Source organism: Rana temporaria, chromosome 10 (genome assembly GCF_905171775.1).
Source record: "Rana temporaria chromosome 10, aRanTem1.1, whole genome shotgun sequence".
Lineage (NCBI taxonomy): Eukaryota > Metazoa > Chordata > Amphibia > Anura > Ranidae > Rana > Rana temporaria.
The window spans coordinates 73,384,961-73,407,971 of NC_053498.1; the positions used below are offsets into that span (position 1 = coordinate 73,384,961).

Here is a 23,011-nt window from a genome sequence, read left to right on the forward strand (position 1 = left end):
AGACCAATTTTCAGCTTTCGGTGCTCTCACAATTTGAATGACAATAACTCAGTCATACAACATTGTGCCCATCTGAAATTTTTGCCATTTTTTTCCCACAAATAGAGCTTTCTTTTGGTGGTATTTGATCACCTCTGGGTTTTTTTATTAAAAATAAAAAAAAATCTTGTTTCTGTCATATTAGCAGGCATTGCGGAGTATTGGGGGTATTGCAGAGTATTGGGGGTATTGCAGAGTATTGGGGGTATTGCAGAGTATGGGGGGTATTGCAGAGTATTGGTGGTATTGCAGAGTATGGGTGGTATTGCAGAGTATGGGTGGTATTGCAGAGTATGGGTGATATTGCAGAGTATGGGGGGGTATTGCAGAGTATGGGGGGGTATTGCAGAGTATGGGGGGGTAATGCAGAGTATGGGGGGTATTGCAGAGTATGGGGGGTATTGCAGAGTATTGGTGTTATTGCAGAGTATTGGTGTTATTGCAGAGTATTGCGCAGGGAGGGATGGCTGGATCTGTGACTGCATTTGTCACAGATCCAGCCCACAGCAGCTGCTGCTGCTTCCGCTCTCCCCCCTCTCCTCTCACACTGTACCGATCGGTACAGAGAGGAGAGGGAGGAACCGGCGTCATGAGATGACGCCGGTTTGTTTACAAGTGATCGCTCTGTCATTTGACAGAGCGATCACGTGGTAAACGGCCGCTATCAGCGGCAATTTACCGCGATCTGTGATGCGCCGGGTCTTCTAGACCCGGCGCTCACAGATGATTCCGGGAGCGCGCCCCAGGGGGCGCGCGAGTAAAGGATTCTGGGAGGACGTCCCAGGGACGTCCTCCCAGAATAACTCCACCGCGCTGTAGATGTCATTTGTCTATGGTGGGGAAGTGGTTATACAAGTGTCAACAAACTATGGGATATTTTTATTATTTTTTACATTTTTTTTTTACCAGTGGCGGGACTGCGATATTGCAGCGGACAAATCAGACACCTAACTGGCACTTTTGATACTTTTTGGACCAGTGACACTAATACAGTGATCAGTGCTAAATATATGCAGTGTCACTGTACTAATGACACTGGCAGGGAAGGGGTTAACATCAGGGGAGATCAAAAGGTTAAATGTGTACCTGGCTAATTTTTCAGTGTAGTGGGGGAAGTCCTTTTACTAGTGGAAGGCATGGATCTGTGTTCCTTCTTAACAGAAACACAGGATCCATGCCTTCAGTACTGACAGAATGCGAATTTGTCTTGTTTACATAGGCAGACTGCCGTTCTGCCTGTGTACAGAACAATCAGCGGGTAATAGTAGAGATTGGGTCTATGGGACCCACTGATCGGTTCCTGCTGTGTAAAATCACAGCGGGGGTGAGCTGCTGCCAGCACGCACTCACCCCCGATACCCGGACGTGCAGGATCACGTATATATATATACATGATCCTGAGCAGCGTGGCGGCCCTGTAGCAGTAAATCTGCTATGGGGCAGTCAGCATTAATACCCATTCATACTAGGGCATTGCGTTAACACATGTTATGTGCACTGAGCACTGTAATGCCATTATTGGAATTGGCACCTATTGGCCGCAGCTATTTTCAAACTCTCACGCACAAGATCACTCTACTCAGAAGAATATGCATTGATGTAAAGCCTAGTGCAGGAACGGGTATTTAGGTACCTGACTTCATTACACAACCCAGATATGTGGGGTGCTGGAATTTTGGTAAATTGGTGTACAGTGGACAAAATAATTATTTGATCCCCTGTAGATTTTGTACGTTTGCCCACGTACAAAGAAATGAAGGGTCTATAATTGTTATCATAGGTGTATTTTAAATGTTAAGAGACAGAATATCAACCAAAAATCTAGAAAAAATAAGCATTTCACCCCCTACCAACCAATAATAATTCTGGCTACAGTATGCACTCATGTGGTACATGATATTAGTTATGTGTTTAGATTAGTTGTGTGTATAAAAGACAACTTTCCACAGAATCTCTTTCGTCCATGCAAACCCATTATCATGGTCAAGACCAAAGAGCTGTCAAAGAACGTCAGGGACAAGATTGTAGACCTGCACAAGGCTGGAAGGGGCTACAAGGCCATCAGCAAGAAGCTTGGTGAGAAGGAGGTGACTGATGGAGCGTTATTTTGCAAATGTAAGAAATACAAAATAACCATCAATCAACCTCAGTCTGGAACTCCATGCAAGATTTTGCCTCATGGGGTAAGGATGATCATGAGAAAAGTAATGGATCAGCCCAGCACTACGCAGGAGGAGCTTGTAAATGATCTCAAGGCAGTTGGGACCACAATCACCAAATAAACCATTGGAACACAATACGCTGTCATCATTTGAAATCATGCAGTGCCCGTAAGGTCCCCTCCTCAAGAAGGCACATGTACAGGCCCTTCTGAAACTTGCCAATGAACATCTAAATGATTCAGAGAAGGATTGGGAGAAAGTGTTGTGGTCAGATGAGACCAAAATGGAGCTCTTGCATTAACTCAACTCACCATGTTTGGAGGAAGAAAAATGCTGATTTAGACCTTAAGAACACCATTCCTATTGTCAAGCACAGAGGTGAAAACATAATGCTTTGGGGCTGTTTTCTGCTCAAGGTACAGGCCAACTTTGTCATTTTGAGGGGCCAATAGGCGGGGCCATGTATTGTAAAATCTTGGATGGGAACCTTCTTCCCTCAGCCAGAACACTGAAGATGGGTCATGGATGGGTCTTCCAGCATGACAATGACCCAAAAACATACCGCCAAGGCAACAAAGGAGTGGCTCAAGAATATGCACATTAAGGTCATGGAGTGGCCTAGTAAGTCTCCAGACCTTAATCCTAAAAAAAATTTATGGAGGGAGCTGAAACTTTGAGTTGACAAGCGACAGGAAGGAAACCTTAAGGATTAAAGAAGATCTGTAAAGAAGAGTCGCCCCAAATCCCTCCTGAGATGTGTGCAAACCTGATAACCAACTAAAAGAAACGTCTGACCTCTTTGCTTGCTAACAAGGGTTTCTCCACCAAGTACTAAGTCGTGTTTTGCTTGGGGATCAAATACTTATTTTACTCACTGAACTCCAACTCAATAATTAACATTTGTATCATGTGTTTTTTCGGGATTTTTGGTTGATAATCTGTCTCTATCATTTAAAATTCACCTATGATAAAAATGATAGACCCTTCGGGCCAGATTCAGGTACATCTACGGCGGCGTAACGTATCGCATTTACGTTACGCCGCCGCAAGTTTTACGGGCAAGTGCTTGATTCACAAAGCACTTGCCTGTAAAGTTGCGGCGGCGTAGCGTAAATCCCTCCCGTGCAAGCCCGCCTAATTCAAATGATCCGGGTAGGGGGCGTGGATCATTTAAATTAGGCGCGTTCCCGCGCCGAACGTACTGCGCATGCTCCATTTTGAAATTTCCCGCCGTGCTTTGCGCGAAATGACGTTGCACCGACGTAATTTTTTGAACTTCGACGTGAGTTACGTCCTTTCCTATTCACGGACGACTTACGCAAAAAAAAAAAATTGAAATTTGACGCGGGAACGACGGCCATACTTTAACATGGCAAGTCTAACTATAGGCCACGAAATAGCAGCTTTAACTATACGCCGGGAAAAGCCGACTAGCGACGACGTAAGAGAATGCGACGGCCGCACGTACCTTCGTGGATCGACGGAAAATGCTAATTAGCATACCCGACACGGAAAACGACGCAAACTAAGTATTGCACCTACGATCCTAAGGCGTACGAAGCCGTCGTATCTTGGTTTGAGGATTCAAACTAAAGATACGACGCGGCAAATTTGAAAGTACGCCGGTGTATCAGTAGATACGCCGGCGTACTTCTTCTGTGAATCTGGCCCTTCATTTTTTTGTAAGTGGGCAAACTTACAAAATCTGCAGGGAATCAAATAATTATTTTCCCCACTGTATGTGTAACACTAAAGCCCTGTACACACGATCGGATATCTGATGGAATCTAATCCGATGGATTTTTTCGTCGGATATCCAATGAAGCTGACTTTCATCAGTCTTGCCTACACACCATCGCTTAAAAATCCGATCGTGTCCAACGCGGTGACGTAAAACACTATGACGAGCTGAGAAAAATGAAGTTCAATGCTTCCGAGCATGCATCGGCTTGATTCTGAGCATGCGTGGATTTTTGACCGATGGATTTCCCCACAGACGATCGTTTTTTTCTATCGTTTTTTTTAACCATAAGAAAAATGTAAAACAGGTTCTATTTTTTTCACCGATGGATAAAAAAATGATGGGGCCCACACACGATCGGTTCATCCGATGAAAACGGTCCATCGGTCCATTTTCATCAGACGAACCAATCGTGTGTACAGGGCTTTACAGATATTTACTACCAATTACAAAGATCAAAGTACTCCCTTTGACACTTGACAGTGGCCCATCCACCATTTTGTCCAAATGGTCAGCAGAATCTACTTATTTCCTGGTCTGTGATCCTGGCTCCGAGATGGCTTAATCAAGTAATTCCTGATAACCGTACAGTTCTTGATAAATGATTGATACAGATCGGCCATTTCTAAATGCTTCCTCCTACTGCAGACTGATGACATCATCTCATCCCAGGCAAAGTCTTATGGAATGATTATAAAGACTGTTTTTTAATGATAAATGTATACTGCTGCCTATATTTTGACATGTCGGAAATCTATTCATGCTGACTTTTACAGTTACTGAAAAGTTCACTTTAACATTAAATAAAAATTATCTCTCAGCAGTAACATAAAATAGCATATTTTCTTTCACTACACACCTTTACTTTTTAAGCAGTGTTTGCATTAAGTACTGCACTTCTATGCAAACAGCTAGTATTTTAAATACTACACTACCTGCCTGGAGTTTGCATGTTCTGTTCTGTGCCTGTGTGGGATTCCTCAGGGTAATCTGATTTCCTCCCACACTCCAAAGACATGCTGGTAGGTTAATTGGCTTCTGTCTAAAATTGGCCCTAGTTTATGAATGTGAGTTAGGGACCTTAGATTGTAAGCTCCTTGAGGGTAGGGACTGATGTGAATGTACAATATATATGTAAAGCGTTGCTTAAATTGACAGCGCTATATAAGTACCTAAATAATAATAATATATGCACTTTTAGATTTTTTTTTAATTGTCTGCAGTCATTGTTTTTTATATTTTCCTGTTTATTTGTTCCATAGACCCTGCAGAATCTGTCCCCATTCTTCTTGATGGATTTCAATCCCAGGAGATCTTCGTGGGAGAAAAAGTAGAGCTACCATGTGTTGCCTCAGGATATCCAAACTTAGCTTCGCGTTGGATTAAAGATGGCCGCCCAGTGCCTTCTGACAGCCGCTGGAGCAAACGTAGCACAGGACTGAGTATGACAGATCTGCAGCTGGAAGATAGTGGAACGTATATCTGTGAGATCACAAATAGCTTTGGCTCTGCTGAAGTTGCTGGCGGCCTGACTGTAATAGGTAAGTTACAGTATTGTCCTGGAAATTTTAAGCTTCTCCTATAAGCAAATCATTTCTTTGCACTTAAAAGCACGAATACAGCTCTCTTGTATAATGCTGGGAAAAGCGCGCCTGTCTGTAACACAGACACAGATGCTGGTATCATGTTGAGCTTAGCCGAATCCTCCCTAGAATAGGCAGCTTTGTTTATTTATACTGTCAACATGAATAACAAAGGAAGGTGGTGGCTTCAGAATCAGCCAATCAGACACTTGTATTGTTTCAAAAGAACCAATCACACACATGTATATATTCAAACAGAATTCCAGTAGTGACGTGTGCAGATGGTCGTGTACAGAACAATGTGGCAAGCGTCTGGTTTGACACAAAGTATCTCACAATTTGAACACCTACTTACAGGGCTCTGAACACGACCGTGTGCACACTCCCACTGCTACCAATGGTGCAAGCCATACTCTATCATGGCTCAGTGGGCCATCATTGTGTATGGTTATGCTATGGTTCCCATGGTTCCTGCTTACTAGGAGCGTTAATGCAGTCGCCATGAAGTGGTCAGTCTCTTGGTGAAGCATGAACACATATCCTTAAAGAGCAAACAGATCTGCCATGTCTACGGGAAGGTTTCCACAGCCAATGGTCTTCCACCAATGTCTGTTTGTGCGAACATGCTCAAATGAGCGTATTACAGCAAAACTGACACTGGGGGACATCTGACAACATACATTAATAAAACGTTGCACAACAGTGTGTAGGAATCTACAGTATCCCATGTGGTTTACTTGTATTTATGCCAAATGTAAAGACCAAATAATAAAGTAAATATCATTGATGATTTCAATGTTGGGGTATTTGGTTCATTTCTGACCAAAGCACTATCTTTGTTGAATTTGCATTCATAGGTAAAACTTATCACATTGCTGCATGGATAAAACCGGTTTTATTGCAGCATAACTGTTTTAATTGGCTCCAAGCAGATCATCCCTTTCACCTGACTTATCATGTTTTGTCCTAACTATTGGTATTTCTCTGATTTGTTTTTGTCTCAGACACTGTGTTTTTTATGGCATTGGTTTGCCATGTGTAACATTGAACCACACTTGAAAACCTACAGTTAAGTAAAGCTCAGTGATCAATGTAAGACATGGTCAATTATGTATCATATGCAAAGTGCATCATTTCAAAGAGCACTATAATTATACTACAAGTGGACTAGCACCGGATGATGCCTTCCTGTAAATACTTTTATCTGCACAGACTTGCTATTTCTAGTCACCACCCACAATGCTCATCCTGCCTTTCATTACCATTTTCCTCTTATCCTCAGATACTGAACAAACCTTTTTTTTTATATATAGAGCCGCTACATGCAATGTTCATCCTCTCTTTCATTACAATTTTCTTCTTTCCCCTTATTCTCAAATATGTCATCACACTGTATCTTCTTCTGTGGGAGCTTCAATTCAATGACTCCTTGGGGGTTATTTACGAAAGGCAAATGCACTTTGCACTACAAGTGCAAAGTGCACTTGAAATTGCACTGAAAGTGCAGTCGCTGTAGATCCGAGGGGGACATGCAAGGAGAATAAAAAACAGCATTTTAGCGTGTACATCATTGGATGATACCCCCTCATATTTACAGTGACTGCCCTTCCAAGTGCACTTTGCACTTGTAGTGCAAAGTGTATTTGCCTTTTGTAAATAGCCCCTCTTGTTTGTTATACTGCCATTAATAAGTCTCACTCTGAAGCCTCGTACACACGACCGAGAAACTCGACGGGCGAAACACATCGTTTTGCTCGTCGAGTTCCTTGTTAGGCTGTCGAGGATCTCGGCAAACCAAATTTCCCCATTTTCGTCAAGGAAAAAGAAGACATGCTCTCTTTTTGGCTCGACGAGATCCTCGACAGTTTCCTCGTCGAAAAGTGTACACACGACCAGTTTACTCGACAGCAAGTTTCTTGCTGGTTTTTGCCGAGAAACTCGGTTGTGTGTACGAGGCCTTACTTCTTCCACCTTGTGATTTTTCTCCTAACCCTAGCCCTCAAAATAGACTTTGCCAGTATTTTCAATCCATTGCTCAGTTCTTCTACAACTACACTAACCAAAAACCAGCACTTGTTTTAGTTTGTAACAGAGTAGGAAAAGGTTTGGATACTTGAGATTTCCTCTCCAAGTTAAGGAGGTCATAGAAAAGAGAATTGATCAGGAAAACTCTCCAGGGGGAAAAGAGGCAACATTAAGAGAGAGGAAACAAAATCTCAATATTATTAGTGCTTGCACATGAGATCTTGTATCAAGACCTGATTTGTGGTAGTATATCATTAGTTTGATTTTTAAAGCTAATAGTCTGGGTATATGGTGTATAGATAGAGATGTGTTCCTGGGTCTTAGACTCATTGGGAAAGTAGACTTTAGCTGGGGGTGGGAAGGACAAGGTTATGGTAGAAGAGGAAAGTATTTTGGAGGAGAATAAGGCTTCATGTACACTGGCCTACATTTACCATGGCCAAGTGAAAAATGCGGCAAAATCTTGGCACGTGTTTGCCGCGTTTGGTGTTTTACCGTGGCCAGTGGTCAAAATGTTTCTATCCTATATGCAATTCTTTCGCATTCAAGAGAGGGAGGTTGAAGCTCACCTAAAGGCTGCAGTTCCTAAACTCTGCAAAAAGCCTAAGTGTACATTGAGACATAGGATTTTTTGGAGTTGAGTTTAGGAGCTTTGGCAAAAAAATGCCAAAAGCTCCTAAATTCAAGTTTAGGAACTTCTAGTGTACATTAAGCCTAAGACCCTGTTCACACTTGAGAATTTTTCAGCTCAAAGCTCAACGCTTAGAAACACTCAACAAGCAAAATCCCATTAATTTCAATAGCCCCTGTTTACATTTGAGTGTTTTGTTGACTGTAGAAAACACCTGTCCCTCAAAAAGTACTTGAGCTTCTTTTTAGGCAGATTTGAGTGCTTTTGTCCCCATAGACTTCAATGGAAAATGCCTAAACAATGAGAAATTCGCTTTTATACAGGCGTTTGCAGCTCCCCACCTCTTATCCTGCATCACTCTACACCTTACACAGGTTTCTATTGGCCACAGCAAAAATGCCTAAATAAAAAAACGCCTGAAATATGCCTATAATATATGCCAATCTGCTCAGAAAAACGCCTGAAGAAAACACTTGAAAAAGCGCCTGAAAATGCTCAGCTCGAATAAAGGTTAGAGGAGAGAAGAGAAAGGGGAAAAAAACAATTAGGGGGGAAGCTGCACAAGTCCATATTGTAATGCTAATTTTGGTTTTGCTGGCCCATGAGGAACTGAAATTTGCAGGGTGTCTGTCCATCAATTTTTAGAAACTGTAGTGTAAAGAGAAGAAAAAGTGGTGTAGTAAAACTTTTTTAATTTGTGGCTTTGGGGAGGTCAGTGGAGCGCCCCCTTGTTGGTAAGTGCCACACCCACAAGTCATTATCCTTTGGTTAAAGTAGATCATCGCACTTTGGCACTTTCTGAGTAGCAACCACTTCATGCAGAAATCTCAAAGGTATTGTGATATTGTATAGCATTTAAGGAAGGCCACTCCACCAGCACACTTCGTCGCCCATGACGACACCCGTTGTGCACATTTAACAGGACTTTTTTTCATGGGTTCTAAGCCAAGCTCAGCTCCACAGCAGGCTCCAGCATGGAGACCAATCTGCAAGTGGGGACATTAACCAACACAGCTCCTCTCCACATCAGGGATGCCGACACCTTCCACAGTTACTCACATCTCACTCCGGCTGCTAACCTATGTATTAGACAACCTGAAGGTTATTTGTTTAGTCCACTCCAATCACAAGGGTTAACCTGTTAAACTGATTATGCACAGGTTCAAGGCTCTCAACCTAGAGGGTTTCTTTGGGTTGGACTCCCTGTATTCAGATTCTTAGTATACACTAAGGTTACACTAGGTTAAAGACACTTCTTGTTAAAGTAGACAGACACCTTCTCCACTTAATACAAGTCATCTTTTATTAAATCCTAATGTAGCTGTACATTACACAATATTCTTCATATACATGTACAGTTGAAGACATTCAATTGGTTATTCAACTTGGCTGAAGTAGCTTGTCTGTGCTGCTGACTTAAAACACTGTCTCTAGTGTTATGCATAAAATAGGTGCAAAGAGAATATTGTGTGGGCCATACCAAAGATGGTTAATAGTCCATTGGCATTAAAGTCCAGAAAAACTTGGAACCCCTGAGAAGGACCCATTGATGGGGTTGCAGGAAAAGTACTATATGACAGCAGGGGTCCTCACAGGCCTACTTCCCATACCAGACTTTCCCACGAGGTTGGCCTGCATTTATGCCCTTCAAAGGGAAAGTGACATACCTTCAGGGAAAACAGATAAAATATTGAAAGTAACACTATACCAAAATCATAATAACATAAGCAAACATAATAAAATACCAGCAAACAATCGGATCTTCCTACACTGGTGTAGTAAACCTTTTTTGGGGATCTTATTTATATATATTATTGTTTGTTTATTCACCATTCACCAATTTTTGCGCTCATCATTTAACCATATTCATTTTATAAACCTTTTTTAATTTCATAAAATAATTTAAAGAATACCGTAGCCCATCACTTGTTTTGTAGGTATGCATTATTATATCCCAAAAAGGACAAATCAAAGGGTATATTCTCCGACTGTGTCATCATCCCAGGTGCAGATAAGCATCTCCAGCAAGTTTTGGGTATGGAGATGTCAACTTTGTGTATGACAGTGACACCAGAATGTGACATAGAATACGGTTTGCACTCATACGCATGTAAACGCGCATAAACATGCATACATACAATCGTAAACACGCATTAAAAAATGCAACACAAAACTTTTTTCATGCCAAGTTCTGTTAGAAAAATTGCAGCATATTTTCATACACTCTGGTGCATGAGCCATATGTTGCAAGGCCACTTGTATGTGCCTGGCTTCATTCTGCATTGTACCCAGCAGAGGAAACAGGCACATGCTTAGGAAAAGCTGACCTTGGTAACTGAGCTAGTCACAGTACCCTCCATTACAGACCTCTCTTGCCACTTTTCTGTTTAGGTTTTGCTTGTGTTAGTGCCAATATACTGTATGAATATAAACATATATATGAAGGAGTGAATTTACAAGAAAATCTAAAGAGCCATGAGAAGAATTCACAATAGGAAGAGAGAAGTGAATATAGGTTTAAGTGGCTAGACAATGGTTTTGTTTTTTACCACCATATAAGGTCAGTTGAAGTGTGCAAAATGTAATTTAGCTAATTTATTATGGATAGCCATGCCTCGTCTCACAGGAAAGACTGGAGAGCAGGATGTTGCTCTTTATTATCCAATTTCTTGTGACAAGAGGAAGATCTTTGATATGTCTGCCAGATGTCTACCTATACTAATTGCAGATTGTTATGGACCTTACTGACAGCTGGAACAAGGATTGTCACCAATAAGGGAATTAGGGATGGAGTCCATACAAAAGACATTGCTAAAATCTAGATGGTTCTGGAAAATCTCGTTCTCATCAACCAAACCTCTTTCATTGTAGTAGGTACTGTAACTTAAAGGGGTTGTAAAGGTCCGTTTTTTATTTTTCTAAATAGGTTACTTTAACTGGTTACCGACCAGCCGTCGTCGTTTTACGGCGGCTGGTCGGCTCCCCTGAGCAAGAGCACTTAATATAACATCGGCTCTCGCGCAGGTCACTACGTCGGAGCGCGCGCCCCCCGCTCACCCCCGACTCCCGTGCCCGGCGGGCGTGATCGCCGTCGGGCACACACGATTGCTCGTTACAGAGCGGGGACCGGGAGCTGTGTGTGTAAACACACAGCTCCCGGTCCTGTCAGGGAGAGAAATGCTGATCTTCTGTTCATAAAATGTATGAACAGAAGATCAGTCATTTCCCCTAGTGAGGCCACCCCCCTACAGTTAGAACACACCCAGGGAACATACTTAACCCGTTCCCCGCCCCCTAGTGTTAACCCCTTCACTGCCAGTGGCATTTTTATAGTAATCCAATGCATTTTTATAGCACTGATCGCTATAAAAATGCCAATGGTCCCAAAAATGTGTCAAAAGTGTCCAAAGTGTCCGCCATAATGTTGCAGTACCGAAAAAAAAACGCTGATCGCCGCCATTACTAGTAAAAAAAAAATATTAATAAAAATGCCAGAAAAATACTCACTATTTTGTAAACGCTATAACTTTTGCGCAAACCAATCAATAAACGCTTATTGTGATTTTTTTTTTACGAAAAATATGTAGAAGAATACGTATCGGCCTAAACTGAGGACAAATTTATTTTTATATATTTTTGGGGGATATTTATTATAGCTAAAAGTAAAAAATATTCATTTTTTAAAAAAATTTCGCTTTATTTTTGTTTATAGCGCAAAAACTAACCACTTTCCGACCGCCCACCGCCGTTATACGTCCACAAGGTGGCTCGGCTGGGCGAGAGCACGTAATATGACGTCCTCTCTCCCAGCCGCCACTAGGGGGCGCGCGCGCGCCCCCCGCTCGCCCCCGACTCCCGTGCGTGTGCCCGGCGGGCGCGATCGCCGCCGGGCACACGCGATCGCTCGGTACAGAGCGGCTCCCGGTCCTGTCAGCAGGGGAAATGCTGATCTTCGGTTCATACAATGTATGAACCGAGGATCAGTGTTTCCCCTAGTGAGGCCACCCCCCCCCCCCACAGTAAGAACACACCCAGGCATACTTAACCCCTTCCCCGCCCCCTAGTGTTAACCCCTTCACTGCCAGTGGCATTTTTATAGTAATCCAATGCATTTTTATAGCACTGATCGCTATAAAAATGCCAATGGTCCCAAAAATGTGTCAAAAGTGTCCGAAGTGTCCGCCATAACGTCGCAGTATCGAAAAAAAATCGCTGATCGCCGCCATTACTAGTAAAAAAAATATAATAAAAATGACATAAAAATACCCCCTATTTTGTAAACGCTATAACTTTTGCGCAAACCAATCAATAAACGCTTATTGCGATTTTTTTTTTTTGCGAAAAATATGTAGAAGAAAACGTATCGGCCTAAACTGAGGAAAAAAAATGTTTTTTTATATATTTTTGGGGGATATTTATTATAGCAAAATGTAAAAAATATAAATTTTTTTCAAAATTGTCGCTCTATTTTTGTTTATAGCGCAAAAACTAAAAACCGCAGAGGTGATCAAATACCAAATAGAGAAAGCTCTATTTGTGTGGAAAAAAGGACGCCAATTTTGTTTGGGAGCCACGTCGCACGACCGCGCAATTGTCTGTTAAAGCGACGCAGTCCCGAATCGCAAAAAGTACTCTGGTCTTTGGGCAGCAATATGGTCCGGGGGGTAAGTGGCTAAAGACCACAGATTGGATCAAATACCACCAGAAGAAAGCTCTATTTGTGTGGGGAAAAAAGGCGCCAATTTTGTTTGGGAGCCACGTCACACGACCGCACAATTGTCAGTTAAAGCGACACAGTGCCGAATCGCAAAAAGTGCTCTGGTCTTTGACCAGCAATATGGTCCGGGGGTTAAGTGGTTAAGCTAGTGCATTGTTGGTTCACTTAACTTTTCCTTCGATTTCCCTTCTAAAAAATGTTTTTCTTTGTTTGTCTGAATTTCTCACTTCCTGTTCCTCCTCAGTAAGCTGTTCTGGCTGACTAAACCCCAGCCAGAAGAGCTCAGATGATGGGGGCAAGTTTACTGAGGAGAAACAGGAAGTGAGAAATTCAGACAAAGAAAAAAAACATTTAGAAGGGAAATTGAAGGAAAAGGTAAGTGAACCAACAATGCACTAGCTTAAAGATACATATTTAGAAAATAAAAAAACTTTACAACCCCTTTAATGTTGGAAATACTACTACTAATTTGGTGCTGGGGTTCTCCAATTGTCAATCAGAGGAAGAACTTGATATAGTCATTTGGCCAGCTGGTTTGTAGCCTGCATTTTATGATCACTGTTTGAGCCTGAGCTTTTTGTTTGGTTATGCCTCTATATAGGTTTTCGTGAACTTGTGGAATGTTTTTCATGATATCCCCTACTGCTGGAACAGTAGAGGTTGATAGGGCAAGGAATTGAGTCTGGGTTTTTGCTGAAAACATTACTAGGAGGAGGCGTCTCAAAGAAGCGTAATTTAAAGTAAATGCAGCTCAAGATAAATGACTGATTGTTGATTAGAAAAAACAATTGAAGGAACTTTTCTATGGATTGGTTTGTCTTTTCCATTTGCCCTTTAGTCTGGGAATGGTTAGTCAGACAATGTAATAATTACCTCTACTGAAGTCTCTTGGAAATAAACTCATCTCTATAGTTTCTGGGGTTCCAAAGTGTTTGAAAATATGGTCTGAATAGATGATTCGGACTAACTTTTTAGCATTGGGTAGCTTGGATAAGGAACCAGGTGACACACTGTGCTAAATCTGTCAACTATGACCCAAAGTACAGTATTCTTGTTGGAAGAGGAAAGGTCTGCTGCAAAATCCACAGAATGTCTATGGCTTATATTAGAAATGCGAATAAAGGGGCAAGCAAGGCAGACAAATAGACCCTGTGGAGATGTGGATCAAGAGCAGCTACCACAATATTTAATAAATCCATAAACATCTTTGAACTAGAAGGCCTTTGGTAACCCCAATGGTGACTTTTATTTCACAGAATTATATGGGTTTCCTGGACAGCAGCATATCATTTTGGAGGAAAGCCAGCCATACAGTGATTGAAAATTCAATGTCCATCCTTTCTTAATACAAGTTGATGGTTTGATTGACTTCTGTCAAAGGGGCATATTAGCTGCAGCCACTGATCAGCATATTGTGACAGTTGTGGGTTTGCTTTTCTGGTGAGGGGTTCCTTTATCCATTTTTTTTAGCCACTGACCAAATGGAAAAAATCAACAGTGTATGGCAATTTCAAAGATTACATATGCACAGTTTTTTGTTTGTTTTTTAGCAGATTCAGCATAAACAGAAGTGAGTGGCAGAGAATGTACTTGGGTATTTGTGAAATGTAAAGTTATGCACTTGGGGGCTAAGAATATGCACCATACATACTAGAGGGAGTACAACTGGGGGAATCAATGGTGGAGAAGGATCTGGGTGCTTTGGTAGATCATGATCTTAATAATAGCATGCAATGCCAAGTGGACGTTTCCAAAGCGAGAAAAATTCTTTCTTGTATTCAGAGGAATATAGACCCCAGAGAGAGAGAGAGATCATTTTGCTTCTGTACAAATCATTAATAAGACCTCATCTGAAATATCCAGTTCAGTTTTGGGCAACAGTTCACAAAAAAAGGATATCGGGGAACTGGAGAAAGTGCAGAGAAGGGCAACCAAACTGATAAGAGCCATGGAGGAGCTCAGCAATGAGGAAACACTAGAGGAACTGATATTAAGGGGGGATATGATCAACATGTATAAATACATAAGTGGTCCATATAGTGAACTCCGTGTTGTTATTCACTTTAAGGTTCACAAAGGACAATGGTGCACGCTTTACGTCTAGAGGAAGAATTTAATCTCCAAATACAGAAATGTTTATTCGCAGTAAGAGCTGTGAAAATGTGGAATAGACTCCCTCAAGAGCTTGTTCTGGCCAGCTCAGTAGATTGCTTTAAAAAATGATTTCCCAAATGTACATAATATAACTGGACAGAGGTGGCCCGTTCATATGGGGCATGGATTCCAATGTCTGCCAGAAGCACGTGTTTAGAGCCTGAGGCTCTAATTAGCTTCAAAAAATGGTGGGCTCAGGGCACAGTGATTTTTTTTTTTTTTAATCTTAAATTTTAGTTTGAATTACATATGAATTAAATATTAATTTATTTATTATTCTATCACTGCATTTTATCATCAGGTACATTTTTAACTCTGTATAGTTTTATCCTTTGTACGTACATTTTTTCTTGATTCCATAAAGTAATCCATTGTCTCTTTAATTGAGAATGAGTATTCTTACTTCTTAATTTATCAAACAAATTATTTCATAATTTATTAATGATTTAACAAAATTGATTTCTGAATTAATGTATGCTATAAGTAAATTAATGTACATATATATACATTATTTTTTTGTCAACTATTAGTATTTGTAGTAATGTTGTTTTTTGCCACATGTGCATTGATCTACTTAAGTGAATGCATGTGTATTTGTGTGTGTATATATATATATATATATATATATATATATATATATATATATACAGTGTATATATATATATATATATATATATATATATATATATATATATATATATATATATATATATATATATATATAAACACTATATTACCAAAAGTATTGGTATGCCTGCCTTTACACTCAGATGAACTTTAATGCCATCTCATTCTTAGTCTGTAGGATTCAATATTGATTTGACCCACCTTCTGCAGCTATAACAGCTTCAACTCTTCTGGAAAGGCTGTCCACAAGGTTTAGGAGTGTGTCTATGGGAATGTTTGACCATTCTTCCAGAAGTGCATTTGTGAGGTCAGGCACTGATGTAAACTAGAAGGCCTGGCTCGCAGTCCCGCTCGAATTCATCCCAAAGGTGTTAGGTGTTCCTCCACCCTAAACTCGCTCATGGACCTGGCTGTGTGCACTGGTGCGCAGTCATGTTGGAACAGGAAGGAGCCATCTCCAAATTGTTTCCACAAGGTTGGGAGCATAAAATTATCCAAAATGTCTTAGTAGGCTGATGCCTTAAAGCGGAGGTCCGCCCAAAAAAATAAATTAAACAGCATGTGTTTTTTATATATGTCTAGCAGTTAAAACTCAAATACTGGACATTTGATCTGGCTGCGGAAGTTAATAAAGAGGACTGACATATAAAGCTCCAATACTGCAGTCCATATCAGTGTTTGGCAGCTGCTGACTACAAGCTCAAGCCTCTTTAATCTTACACCCACCCACCCCTTGGTCCGTTGTTTTAGTCCTGGTGACAGGCTTTCAATAAACCTGTTTGTGTGCAGCTAATTTTCTCACATGGTTTACCTGCCCATCAGAGCTTGTGCATGTGCTCCAGCAGGGCTGCAGTACAGTTGACAGCGTGCGTTCCACCAGCTTCTGGGATTTTCAGCGGACTGGTTACTTCCGGTGGAAGACTAATAGCATGCATTCCTGCAGCCATGGTGTGCATTGCAGTGGCTGTATCTTCTGAGCTGTTACTATTATGTGGGGCACAGAGCCAAAGAGAATTTCTTGACAACATGGGGTAAGATTGCTGTGCTTCCTACTGGATGCTGTGGCCTGTTTAGTGTAGTTGGGAACATATGGATGTATACTTTGTATGATATATAGATCATTGAAGCGTGTGGCGAGTACAGGGAAATTGAGAGTTTAAGCATCTGCAGTGTACTATGGTGCAGGGTGTTGTTACAGTCAGGTGAATAATATTTATGTATGGGGGACCTCCCCTTTATGAGAAGAACAGCCCAGAAATGGTCACATGGCACTTGTATGTCTATTTAAAATTGATAATTTGAGACTAGCGGGCAAATTATGTTCTGAGGAAGAGAGTCTAGTCCTCGAAACGTGTCAGAATTTGTGCCTGTCCTTGAGTAATGCCTCTGTAAGGGACCTCCACATCTTGGCCTTGATGTCAGCGCTTGGGTTTTATTCTATTCAATTGAATATTATATTCAATAAAACAGGAAAAAATTAAGTGCAAAAAACATACTCACAAAAGGCTGTGGGCCAGTTCCACAGAGCAAGTACGCAGGCGTATCTACTGATACGCCGGCGTACTTTCAAATTTCCCGCGCCGTATCTTTAGTTTGAATCCTCAAACCAAGATACGATGGCATTTGGGTAAGATTCGACAGGCGTACGGCTTCGTACGCCTTCGGATCTTAGATGCACTACTTTGGCGCCCGCTGGGTGGAGTTTGCATCGTTTTCCGTGTCGGGTATGCAAATTAGCGATTTACGACGATCCACGAACGTACGCGCGGCCGTCGCATTTTCTAACGTCGTCTGTAGTCGGCTTTTTCCGGCGTATAGTTAAAGCTGGTATTTACGGCGTATAGATAGACTTGCCATGTTAAGTATGGCCGTCGTTCCCACGTCGATTTTTTTTTTTTTGCGTACGTCGTCCGTGAATAGGGATGGACGTAACTCACGTCTAAGTTTAAAAAATGACGTCCTAGCGACGTCCTTTAGCGCAATGCACCGCGGGAAATTTTGGGACGACGCATGCGCAGTTCATTTGGCGTGGAGACACGCTTCATTTAAATGAATCACGCCCCCAATCGCCGATTTGAATACCGCCGCCAGAAATACACTACGCCACCGTAACTTACGGTGCGAAATCGTTGAGGATTCGAAATTCCACCAGGTAAGGTACGGCGGCGTAGCGTATGTCTGATACGCGGCGCAAGTGCAATTGAATGTGGATCTGGCCCTATATGGCTAAAGGCTAACCATTCAGGCCTCGTACACACAACAATTTTCCTCGATAGAATCCACCAAGAAACTTGGTGGCAGAGCTTTTTTGCCAAGGACAACGGTCTTGTGTATGTTTTTCATCGAGGAAACTGTCGAGGAACTCGACGAGGAAAAAAGAGAACAAGTTCTCTTTTTCCTCGACGGGAGTCTCAATTTCCTCGTCGTGTTCCTCGTCGGGCTGGTTTTCAACGAGAAACACGATCGTGTGTATGCTAAGAAACCCGCACATGCTCAGAATAAAGTATGAGACGAGAGTGCCCCTTCGGGAAAAGTAGCGTTTGTAATGGAGATAACACATTTTTCACGCTGTAACAGTCTGAAAAGTGCAAATCGTCTCTTACCAAACTTTTACTTAACACGCAGTAACATGAGATTAGCAAAAGCAGCCCCATGGGTTGTGCCAGTGGAATCGAACTTCCCCTGCCATTGTATGTGTTGTACGTCACCGCGTTTGAGAACGAGGAGATTTTGTCTTGACCGTGTGTACGCAAAGCAAGCTTGTCGAGTTCCTCAACAAGCCTAACAAGGAACTCGTCGAGGAAAACGATGTTTCATTTACGACGAGTTCCTCGGTCGTGTGTACGAGGCCATAGCCTTTTGTGAGTATGTTTTCTGCATTTTGTTTTTTTATAAACTATTTTAAGGTAATAAGGCACTGATCAGCAAAAAAAACCTGCCTTTCTGTAAGGAAAACAACAGACTAGCTATAAGACCTGTCAGCTGCTTCCCCCCTGAAGACCATTTGTAAATTGGCATAATGGGGAAGCAAGCCCTGCAGTATCAAGCTAGAAACCTGAACGGGCAGGTCTCAGCAGTTTGGTAAAATCCTTCTGATTCTTATATGAAATTTGGCCAGACTGACAACTATTTAATAGATGATATTTTTAAGTCTGGAAACCCCCAAGGTGATAGTATCCAAATAAAAATAAATGAAAGTCCAAAGTTCCAGCATACATCTAGGGTTTTCTTTCCTTAAAGCGGAGTTCCACCCAGAAATGGAACTACCGCTTTTCAGATCCCCCCCCCTCCGGTGTCATATTTGTCACCTTTCAGGGGGGAGAAGATACCTGTCTAACACAGGTATTTGCTCCCACTTCCAGTGAAAGATCGGCATGAGATCCGCGGCGATCTACGCCATGTCCGGCCCCTACTCTGCCCCCCCCCCACCGCTGTCTTCTGGGAGACACACAGAATGTGCAGCGCGACTCGTGCATGCTCAGTAGGGAACCAGGCTGTGACAGGAGGGACGGGTCGGCTTCGGGTGAGGATATCGCGGGTGCCCTGGACAGGTACGTGTCCTTATTTTAAAAGTCAGCAGCTGCAGTATTTGTAGCTGCTGTATTTTAGTTAATTTTTTTGGGGTGGAACTCTGCTTTAACAAGGGGTTTTAAAACAATACAGCGCCATGATTCAAAGGATTAGGGTCACCTGAAAAAATATTTCAAGTGTCTGAGCAAAGGACAGAATTCCGCTTCTGGTACTTGCCCCACGGTCAATAAAGGCATTATTGGATCTGCAGAAAACTACCAGTATATTAAATCTCAAAAGACATGTAGATTCTAGCAAGAAAATGGTACTCTGGCCATTAAAAATAAAGTTCCATAATCTTATCTTCTTATTTTTTGATGGCCCCTTACTGTGCAGGTTCTTTAGGACTAATATTCTGCATCTAAAATGTAAGCCTGTCCTGTCCTTTCCTTTAGAAGCTGTCAGTCTTAATAATGAGCTGCATATTATCATATGATTTCCAGGGCCTGTATTGCAAATGAAAGAGTCTTTTGGGGTCTGTAAGGAGTATTTTCAGTTAGGTGAAAGCAGAACTTGGTTAATAATGCTGGAACATTCTGCACCCCATCTCCAGACCTTAGCTGTCCTGTGACCCTACCATAATTCATACAGTACAGTGCTCAATGGTGATAAACTGATAGAGACTCTGTTTAGATAGGTGACCAAGATTCCAGCAGGCCTTCCACTATCTTCCTGGAAAAGACAGCATACCCATCAGCAAGCAACAGTTATTTCTGCTTTTCAGAACATATCAGACTCCCTTTTTCCTGTTGTGCCTAACATTAGTGGGACAAATGCAAGGAATGAAACAGGGGCAATAAATAGTGTGAAGAATAGTTTATGTCACTTGGCCTCATCCTCCACTTCTGCACAAGCTGAATATAGACGCGGACCTCTGTCATTCATCTGTCAAATGCCAGAACGTCTGCAATTTGATAATTGATGGTTGAACTTTAAATCCCATGTACTGTACACTCTGTGACACTCTGCTCAGAACTGCGCATGCGCAGTTCTGGTCTGGAGCTGGCCAAGACCATCCAAGTGCCTGCTACAGTTCGTTTGGGGTGGCACCAGCGGGTCTGGAATAGGTGGTGCCTGAGCATTTGGTCTGATGTCATTGTGCAAGGGATCCAAGGGGAGCGGCCAGAGCCTCTTTTGCAGGTCTGCAGGATGGGAGCAAAGCAAGCCGGGAGCAGGATTGTCAGTGCTGTTTGGACTGAAGGGACCACCTGGCATGGAGAGAGACTGTGACTCAGGAGGGGAGGTCTCGTGTTGTCATCATGTGTGCTGCTGCACACCGCTGTCATTGTCACTGTAAGAGTCCATGTGTGTTCCTGCCCATTCACATTTTTTGCCCTCCTGAATCCTGTCAATGAGGTCCATGAGGTACTTACTATATTGAAAATAAAGTAAGACATATGTTTTTGTCCAAATATCGTCCTTTATGCCTTGTACACATGATCGGTTTTCCCGGAGGTAAAAAGTCAGAGGGGAAAACCGAGAACCTGCTTGGTAGCTTTTTCCCCCTACACACGGCCAGGTTTCCCGACAGGTAAACTGCCGGGAACTGTGGGATTCCCGGCAGTTTTCCTGTCGGGAAAACTGCAATGGAGCATACACGTGGCCGGGATTCCCAGCCAAAAGCTCTCATGGCAGTTTTCCTGCCAGGAAAACCGGTCGTGTGTACGAGGCATAAGTCACATTGCTAATTGTACTTGTTTACAGCTGAAATACTGAAATTTGGACTTAAAACTTTCATTTTGTAATTTTTGGAAATGCCAGTAAAAACTTGGCTGTGCTATTAAATTTTGGGTGTCATGTCAGGAAATTTCAATCTGGTAGTTTGGCAACACTGGATGCCAGGCAACTTTGTACATATAGGCCCGGATTCACGTAGATGCGCGTAACTTTGTGCGGGCGTAACGTATCCTATTTACGTTACGCCTCCGCAACTTTTACAGGCAAGTGCCGTATTCTCAAAAGAAAGTTGCGGCGGCGTAGCGTAAATAGGCCGGCGTAAGCCCGCCTAATTCAAATGTGGTAGATGTGGGCGTGTGTTATGTTAATTTACTGTGACCCCACGTAAATTACGCTTTTTACGAACGGCGCATGCGCCGTCCGTGAAAGTATCCCAGTGCGCATGCTCCAAATAACCCGCAAGAAGCCAATGCTTTCGACGTGAACGACTTACGCAAACGACGTAAAATTTTCAAAATTCGACGCGGGAACGACGTCCATATTAACATTGGTACGCCGCATCTATGCCTCATATAGCAGGGGTAACTTTACGCTAGGGAAAAGCCTAACGTAAACGGCGTATCTGTACTGCGTCGGCCAGGCGTACGTTCGTGAATTTGCGTATCTTGCTCATTTGCATATTCAACGCTGTAAACAACGGAAGTGCCACCTAGCGGCCAGCGTAAAATATGCAGCCTAATATAAGACGGTGTAAGAGACTTACGCCGGTCGGATCTTAGGGAAATCTATGCGTAACTGATTCTATGAATCAGTCGGTAAAGTAGTAACCAGAGGAATAGTACTGGGATGTGAAAAGGGTTTTATCCATAGTTAAGAACCAGGTAGGCTTCAGCCATGACTACAAAGCCAGAGCAAGAACTAGTATTGGGGTCTGGGTGGCAGACATGAGAGCAGGCATTAAAGAATCACAAATCATGAAATACTAGGGTCAGCAACTGAAAAGCAATCCAAACTGTAGCAAAACATACCCAAGAGCTAACAAACTATTGCAAATAAATATAGAGTAACTAGATTATGCTTTAAAAAAAAATAGGTTTACACCTGTTGTACTAATGTGTATGTGCATGCATATGAGGATGTGCACATGTGAAAATATATGTGGCCTATGAGAGTTTGCACACACTGAGATGCTCACTTGTACATGCTTGTGAAGACCCCCTTGAAGAGCATAATTGGTGCGCTTGCATTCTCGAACGTCCAGAACATACCCAAGAAAGAGAAAGATAAGGAACATATAGACTACAGGATGCCACTAGGAGATATCCCCAAGTGCCTATGGCAGGTATAGAATTTGCCCACTGCCTAAGAGCTGTCTGAAAAAGTTTATCTACTATCATAAATAATCTAAGTACATTCAAAAAGCCTTTTTGATGTTATCCTCAGGTAGGAGAAACTTGCTAAATTCTAACTGTAGACATACTGATATCAATTCAATCATGTTGTTTCTAGTACAAAGAGGTTTTCTTTCCTTCTTTCACTTTAGCCTTTTTGCCCTGGGTGCTAAGGGACATTGTCCCGGCAATATATACCAGTTTTTATTTTTGTAAGTAGTCTAATGTCACCAGTTGAAGAGACAATCTGCACATCCCAGCAACTGTATGACAAGTACATCTAGGATACTGCAAAGAAGTTTGTGTTATGCCCCATACACACGATCGGGCTTTTGCCTGGCCAAACTAACATCGGAATTCCGACCAAATTCCATCGGAGTAAAAGAGAACATGTTCTCTATCTAAACTCCGATGGAATTCCTCTGAAAAAGTCCGATGGGGCATACACACGGTCGGAATTTCCGATGGGAAAAGTCAGTCAGACTTTTTCCATCGGAAATTCCGATCGTGTGTACGGGGCTTTAGAGTTTGTGAATTCTCATAGCTGTGCATAAAACTTGACAGAATCTGTTTACAAGCAGATGGCAATATGCAATTGCATAAGATATAATTAGGAACTACCATTTACAGTTTTTTGAACATACAGAAGCAATTACATTAGTATACTTTTAACAATTACATCAGTACACGTTTA

The 23,011-nt window shown here is 42.1% G+C and overlaps 1 protein-coding gene across 3 annotated transcripts in view; it reads left to right on the forward strand.

Annotated features, from left to right (window-relative positions):
* DSCAML1 (DS cell adhesion molecule like 1) overlaps window positions 1-23,011 on the forward strand; it is a 395,567-nt gene that overhangs the window by 277,160 nt on the left and 95,396 nt on the right. For all 3 annotated transcript variants that reach the window (XM_040325465.1, XM_040325463.1, XM_040325464.1), the window contains exon 5: window positions 5,205-5,483. In XM_040325465.1, the coding sequence (XP_040181399.1) occupies window positions 5,205-5,483 (279 nt within the window). The remainder of the gene's footprint in view (window positions 1-5,204; window positions 5,484-23,011) is intronic.